We start from the raw sequence: 8,104 nt of genomic DNA on the forward strand, positions 1-8,104 counted from the left end.
GACACTAGAGTAGCTTACAGCAGGATATCAATTTTCTGTGATGGATAACGTAATAATTTATAAAGCATTTTGCTAATTACTTTTTCATGGATTGTGCTTAAAGACAACACAAAACTATAATTGGCCTGAAGCTGTCTCTGGCTCCCTTTTTACCTGTGTGGTTTGGTGACAGCATGCTGGGTACATGGTCCCAGCGTTCAGGAAAATGGCTTACAAGGGAGCTGTGTTAGTGCATTGCTAGAGAGCGCCTGGAAATGTCCCTCTCCTGTTAGATTCATCTTTGCTCTATATACCCCAACGGCTGTACACTTCGGGTGCTAGCATTCAGGTCTCGCCATTTTCTTCGGAAGTGGGTATTTCAGATGTCTCTTCCCAGTTAACATAAGTGCGTCAGTGCCTTGTGGACCCATTCCTTTCTTCGTAAGGTCTGCCCCGGCAATTTGTGAGCCTTTATCTACAAAGTCAACAGAAAACGAAAGAAACCCACTGGGAATGTTTTAATCGTTCCTTCGTTTTCCTTTTCTTTCTTCCTTCTGTTAGGGGAAAGACCTTTGAATCTCCGAATGCCTAACGTACAGAACCGACAGCCCCATCATTTTGTGGTCGATGGGGAGCTGAGCAGACTTTACTCCAGCGAGGGGAAATCCCACTCGTCAGGTGAGAATGCAGTCTGCCGCCAGAGAAAGCCTGGATAACGTTCCCTTAGCTCTGCTCTCCCGTCCCGTCCCCGCTGAACACGTCAGTCCCCTGTGGAAATCATAGATCGCCACAATATTAGTCAGCCTCTTTGAGAATTACAGTGTTTATAAGGGATGACAGGGAAGAGTCGTAGAGTTGAGACTGCTGGGCTGCCTTTCTATGGGTGGCAACTTGGCGGTGGTCTAAGCTGGGTGGTAATGGTTATCATGAATTGGACTGGCTCTCTTGGCTGACCTGTGACGTGACACAGGTGGGCTCTGCATCCATTCTCGGGCCAAGAGAGCCTTGTTACCAGAACCTGACTTTCCGTGCAGAAGCATTTTAGGGGGAAGGTTTCAGGTATTTACGCAAGTAAAATGAATCTCACAGCGTCCATTAGTAGATGCCAGCACCATGTAGAAGAATCTGGTATCATTTAGTCTTTGAATAAGCTAACATTAGGGATCAGTTGAACGCAGTCACTGATTTTAGGGATGGGGAAGCTGAGGGCAGATCAGAGAGTTAAGTATGTAGGGGAAGCTGAGAGCGGATCGGACAGTTAAGGCGGCAGGAACACGGCTTTAGAGCTGACAGTGGATTAAGGATTGTCTAGGAAGTCTGTCGAGAGTCTGCGTCTTCCTGTTCATGTGCCCGGGAGCAGCTGGCTTCCGGAAATGCCTGACGTCTAGATACTGGTCTGAACCTTATGCCCGCCAGTCCTCTGCTTCACCTGACTGTCAAAGATGACAAGTGAAACCCTCCCAAAATGACAGCAAATCGATCCTCTCTTCTCATCGCTATGGAAAACCAACTCTTCTTTCAAGTCCTTAACAAGCTAACATGTTTTCTACAAAGTCATATTGCTTCGAAGATCTTTCATAAAAGACATGCTGCAATTACATTGATCGTTCTTGCCTCACCACGATTAGTGTCTCTGCTCTATGAAGATTTAGTGAAGCTGGGATTTTACATAGAACAGAACAAAGCAATACCTAAAAAAAAAAAAAAGAGTTGTTGCTTTTTTTTTTTTTTTTTTTTTTTTTGGTTTTTCGAGACAGGGTTTCTCTGTAGCTTTTTTAGAGCCTGTCCTGGACCTAGCTCTTGTAGACCAGGCTGGCCTCGAACTCAGAGATCCGCCTGCCTCTGCCTGCCTCCCGAGTGCTGGGATTAAAGGCGTGCGCCACCACCACCCGGCTTTTTGTTGCTTTTTTTTTAAGATTTAATTTTAGTCTTAATTTTTTTGAGAGTTTCATAAACTATATTGACCATACCCTTCCCCTCCCACAATTTCTTCCATTTTGTCCCCACCTCATTGCTCAGCCAACTTTGCGATTTTTATATTAAAAAGAAAACCTACTCCCACTCCTATGCATTCACAGAACAACAACAAAAACCATGGAGTCTGATTCATGTTGGCCAGTGACTCCTGAACATGGGACCTGTCCCAGAGTGTGGTTCATATGTACCGTGTGTCAGTCCGTCGAAGAATCTTTTCCTTAAGGAAAATGAGGAGAAATGACACGTATTCCATGTGACCCAGAGTTTGTTCTCCCCGCTTCTCGTGAGTTTACCTGTAAAGTGGGTACTCCACAGGATCATTGTAAGCCATGACCAAGAGCGTGTGAACCGTCCTGCTGGTAAAAAATCAAACGACTGTGGCTGTTCTTCCTACCCCTCAGTGCAAGTTAAATCCCTTTCTGTGTAGAGAGGCTTGCAGACAGTGAGTTATCTGCCCGTGTTCACATGGGGTAGGTGTGTTGGTTCCCTTTCTATAGCCCTCTCAAGGGATGTGTGTGTGTGTGATTTATGTATATGTGTATTAGTCCACATGTTTGCACATATGTTGTGTGTGTGTGTGTTTGTGTGTGTGTGTGTGAGAGAGAGTATCTCCAAGTATTAGTACATTATGTAAAGATTGCACTTCACATTTAGTGGTCTCCGTTGTTAAAATAACTATTTATAAAACTCCATAGAATCTTCGCTTAGGAAAGTAAACTTTTCATTCTTCATTCCCACTTGATTCCCTGGTTTAGAATGCCATTGGGCTTTTAGGTTTTTAGATGTAGTTTAGTATTTAAAATTGAAGATGTATTTCGATCACAGTTTTATAGTAAATATTTTAGCTCTTGACATTTGTATGTGACCTGTTTGAGTCTATGTACTGACCACAGTGCAGTGAGCATTTTAGAAGGGTCTGTTTATTCATATACATTTTGTGGTTACCCCTCCTGCTCTGGGTAAGATACTTTGCTCATTTTATAGGTAAGGACATGAAGGTACAGCTTGTAATTCATTGATTTATAGCTAGCAGTTGATGTAGTTGGGGGTTAAATGGAACTGTGGTTTGTTTTTGTTTGTTTTGTTTTTTGTTTGTTTTCCATAAGACAGGGTCTTGTTTTGTGGTCCTGGCTCCCTAGCTGCTCTCCTCCTTAAGGCAGTCCTCCTGCCTCAACCTCCTGGGAATGTCCTGGGAATACATCACTACCATGTTCAGCCAAAACGCATGCTTTTAACCACGAGTCTGTAAATAAAATTCCATGTAGACTTTCACAATTATTATTAGTCAATACTATTTGCTGTGGGATTTGGGGCTTTAATAACTTGACTCTTTCTGGTTCTGTTTAATGTAGAGAGCCTTGGCATCTTAAAAGACTACCCTCACTCTGCTTTCCCCTTGGAAAAGAAAACTATTAAGACGGAGCCAGAAGACCCAAGATAGCTGAGATTCTCCCATTGTTCTCTGCAAACGGCACCGGATTCAAGGATAATGCTCCATCATAGAATAAGCCTTAATAACCACTGTTGCCTCATTCAGCTCAAACAGATCACAGCCAAAGCATAAGAACTCACACGAGTCTGTGGAAACCAGGACAAAGCAACAGCCACAGAGGAGGAAATCAAGAGAGCGTTGCGATGTAATAAACACTGACCATTACCTTTCTCTGTAAGTTGTTCGTATGGAGAGGCCCAATATTGTAAACATCCACTATTTAAGAGTGTACAACGTGTCTGTGTAATTTATAGATGCAAATCTAGGTGTTGAAACCTTTTGTCTAAACCTTAGGTCTAATAGATGTGGATACCCATTCTTTTTACTTGAAACTCTGTCTAAATGTATTTACAGTAAATGTCACCATCAACGTTTAGGACTTGTGCAGTCATACAGAGAAAGCCTAAGCAACGTAGCGATGGGCACGGACGGAGGCAGCGACAGGAGAAAGATGGGAGGCAACCACTCAGTTTACACCAAGGAAGAGGCTGTGTACTGACTACTTGATTCAAATTGATGTTGGTTCATGGGAAATGTATAGCCGGTTCATGACAGCCGCTCGAGATGTAAGAAAGTTGGACAGGCGACTTGAAATAAATGAGCTAACGTGTGCAAGCCCTGACGTAACCATTGGTATTTCCGGATACGTTGAGTAAATTAAGGCATAGTAAGCTACCCCTCCACGTGGTAAAGATGGCGGCCTGGGTGAATCGGCATGGCGTATGTGTCTTGTTTTTAGTTCTGTAGTAAATCACGGCTGTAATAAATACTGGTCCCCACTCCGCTCTGCGGAACTCCGCTGACCGCGTGTCCTGTGAGGTGGCTGCACCCCAGTCTCTAACCACTGTCACCGTCGCGTTCCGTGGTGACCCGTAGAAGAGGGTCACAGTAGAAATGCCAGGAAGCAGCTTTCAGGCCTTCAGATGGCTTCTCTCCCTTCCTACGGTTCCCACGGGACCAGGGCGTTTTGCCCACTGCAGAAGTCTCTTATGGACCTCAGCCTCTGTGCTACCTTGACGCTGATTGCTGTGGTTTCCCTGCACACTTTGTGGAGAGCGAGCGCTAGAGCAGATGAATAGAACGTTCAGTTTTTAATATTAGCCACAGCACTGATCAGTAGTAGCCCATGAACCACTTCTTGTGTTCTGTAATCTATTTTGAGAAATGTATGGGGTCTTCTTTTTTTTTTAAACAAACAAACAAACAAACAAACTTGTGTCTTACATTTCAGGATTGTAGATTTTTAACGTGCAGGTTTTAGGAGATGGAATCTTCCAGCTGGTATTGGACTGTCTCTCCGAGGCCTAGACCCTGCATCTTTGACTCTAGAAGTAGGTTTCCTTGAGTAACGTACTTTTCTGACTTCCAAGCTTAGAGATAAAGAAGCACAAAAAAATGAAAAAAAGTTCAGTAGAATACATTTTTTTATTTTATAAACACTAATGTATTAAACTTGCTATACATTAAAGCAAATAATATATATTTTTATTTGAACGGTGTGTATAAATTAGATGTTATAACTAGTGATTTCTTTTTTTCCATTTGGTTTAAGATATTTTCACTCAGCAAGGTCAATTGGTTACCTCAGTATTACAGCCGATATAACCCCAGGGACCATTTCTCCCCAGGTCTGTATTATCTTTATTGTGTGAATTCTGAACTTTTTGTGATTCTTCAAACTGTTGATAAGAAGAGATGAGTGTACTTCGCTTCCTGTGGCAATAAAGACTTCTGTGCCTCACGGATCGATGCTTAGAGCCTTTCAACAGCCGTGACGCCGCCCGCTCGCCTCGCTTACGGCGTTGTCAGGGCACAAGGTGACTTTATCTTTCTTCTTCCCGTGACACTGGGGGCTGAACATGGAGGCCTCACACATGGGCCAGGGTTCTACTACTAATTGATAGTCCCAGCACTCGTTCTATGTTTTTATCCTGAGACAGGATTATTAACTTGCCTGAGCGGGCCTTGAGTTCGCTCTGTAGACCAGAGAGGTCGTGGTTTACCTTGGGAGGCCCTTCCTAGTGGGTGGCTCACACATCTCACACTGGAGATGGCTAAGTAGTATTGGTCCAGCACCATTTTGTTTATGGCTTTGATATTGCTCTGAATCTTCCAAAGAAAACTAAGAGACAGGTAGGGGCTCCTGCTCACTGCAGTGACATGTGCTTGGTTTTCTTTTGAAGATTCAGATTGTGAGGAGATACTATAGCAAATATTTAAAATCATTAAACCCCACTTCTGGCCCAGCTGTGTGCGAGCGTCGTTTCAGGGAAATTCAAGCCTGTTTACCTGCTCTTAACTGTGGGCATTCTCAGGAATGAGAGTCTCCAGCGGGCTTCACGTTAACCAAGCATCCTGACATTGCTGTTGAAAACCCAAATTGATCCCAGAAACCTTGGTGATAGCTGACTCCGTAGTGACCTTTCAAGACAAACTTTTGCAACACCTAAATGATCAAGTGCTAACGCTGTGGTAGCATTTTTATTTCTGAATGAGCAATGGTTCAGTCTTCCAAACTGCCGTGGATTCTGGTTCTACTGATTATGAAAATGAAGAAAAACAATCACTGTTTCTTATCAGAAAATATGAGCAAGAGGTTTGAGTTCTTAACGTTTTTAAGTTTTACATTTGGTTTACATGTGTTCTTCTGTCTGTTTAGAAAGTTTTTACCACGGTTTTTTAAAAGAATCATAAATGATAGCTGGTTTCATTATAAGTTTAGTTGTTAGAACTCTTTTCTTCCTTCCCTCCCTTCCTCCCTCCCTCTCTCCCTTCCTCCTTCCCTTCCTATTTTCCCATCTGTTAGGCCACATGATTCTTAGGCATTACAACAGTGTCCTTTTGAAGTCTGGTCTCCTGGAAGTCCGATTCTCTGGTCACAATTTCCACGATCGTTCTTCTGATAGTTCCACTTACACCCAAGCCTCCCCGTAGAAGAATGGAAGGCTAGTTTCTGCCAGTTCATCTTCAACCAAAGAATCTGTCTAAGATGTTTGTAGCAATTCAGTACCACCTTCAAAAAGAAACATTTGAAATATATCACATAACATTAATCTTAAGGTTTCAGCATTCATGATCTAAGATGTCTGTAGTCATTCAGTACGACCCTCAGAAACATTTGAAATATATCACATAACATTAATCTTAGGGATTCTCTCTGCATTCATGTGAAATGCTAGCTACTATTATTTTTCCTTTTTTCCTTTTAAAATATTTGATTGGTCCAGTAGAAGGCCAGTCTTTAAGCAGTCCTTGAAGGTTGAGGCGAAAATCACTGTGAGTTGGAGTTCGGCCTACACAGAAAGACTGTCTCAAAAGGAAAAACATGCATCAGTAAATAAAAAGTGTGTATATTCGAGTGTACCAAACGACCATTAATTCTTTTTGAAAATGTGACTATTGTGTGTGCATGATATGTGAGTGGCACGTGGGCCATGGCACACGTGTGTGGGGCAGAGGACAGCTTGGTGTAGCTGGCTTCCCTCTTGGTACGAGTTTGGACACAGGTGGCTAGGCTTGCGCGACACCTTTACCATGGCCACATTGGCAGCCCTGCTCTTTTAATTGCTGTATAACGTGCACGCTGATTGTCACCAACTAGACACCTGGGTAGGAATGTGTCCCCTGATGGTGCGTGACTGGCACTTGCTCACACTTAATCAGTTTGCTTGCCTTTGCTAAACCTTCGGTAGAGTGGTTTTGAACTAGTCATTCTACACAGCACCGCAAAACAGTTTAACATCGATAGAAATTCAGAACTTGACATGAAGACAGTTTTAGGTTCCAGAACCTAAATCCATTTTTATTGTCCTAGAGTTGAACGCAGAGTCCCCTGCGTCCAGCGCTGTCACCGAGCTATGTTCTTAGCACCATGTTTTCTAATCATTATAATCGCTGTCTAAATGTCTCATTCGTTCTCCAAAGAATCAACCTGCTTCCTCACAACCCCAAAGAAACATTTTTAGATGCCTCACGTGCAGGGAGTACGGGACCACGCCAGCTCAGGGTGGGAATCCTGCAACAGCGGCCTTCTCCATCAACCTCAGAGGGCCACATTTTGAAGGTTCCTGGTAGCCCAAACAAGTTTCTGATCAGCACACGAGGCTCGCTGTGGGTGAGAGCCCATGACATTATAAATTACATGGGGCTTCGTATTTACACATTCTGAAACCCCGTGAGTCATCTTCGTATTAAAAGTTTGCACCTCATAAATTTAGGTTGAGAGTGCCGTGTTTAGCACCCACGCACATCCTAGGCCATTCGTTAACGGTCTTTGGCGTCCTATCTTGGCAGGTCACTTAGGCGTGAGCACTTGGGGAGATGATTAAGGAGTGCGTCTGTGGGTGGGATCCTGCCAGTAACCTGCTCAGCGTGGCCATCCATGACGTTTTGAAGCTGACTGCTGTTGTCAGTTGTCACTTTTGGTCCAGCCCTGGACCTGCTCTTGTCCTTGCCAGACGGGGCTTTCTTTGTGAAGACCTATGTCCTCACACGTAGGTCTCACTGTTTTTTATTTAACACGCATGCCTTCCCCTCTCTGGTCCTGACTCGGAGAGGGTGGTTTTCCATCAACAGTCAATGCTGACAGGGCCGTCCTTGCCCTTCCAGCCAGTCTGTCCGCTGTCAAAGCTTGGCCGTATTTACTGTATCGCTCCA

General features: G+C 43.8%; 1 protein-coding gene across 3 annotated transcripts in view; it reads left to right on the top strand.

Annotated features, from left to right (window-relative positions):
• The window catches only part of Nab1 (NGFI-A binding protein 1), a 41,333-nt gene extending 36,140 nt beyond the window's left edge, over nt 1-5,193 (top strand). For all 3 annotated transcript variants that reach the window (XM_038315197.1, XM_038315200.1, XM_038315198.1), the window contains exons 7-8: nt 541-657; nt 3,309-5,193. In XM_038315197.1, coding sequence (XP_038171125.1) covers nt 541-657; nt 3,309-3,397 — 206 coding nt within the window. In that variant the 3' untranslated portion in view covers nt 3,398-5,193. The remainder of the gene's footprint in view (nt 1-540; nt 658-3,308) is intronic.
• Nucleotides 5,194-8,104: the final 2,911 nt, after the last annotated feature.

The sequence above is a fragment of the Arvicola amphibius genome, chromosome 18 (assembly GCF_903992535.2).
Source record: "Arvicola amphibius chromosome 18, mArvAmp1.2, whole genome shotgun sequence".
Lineage (NCBI taxonomy): Eukaryota > Metazoa > Chordata > Mammalia > Rodentia > Cricetidae > Arvicola > Arvicola amphibius.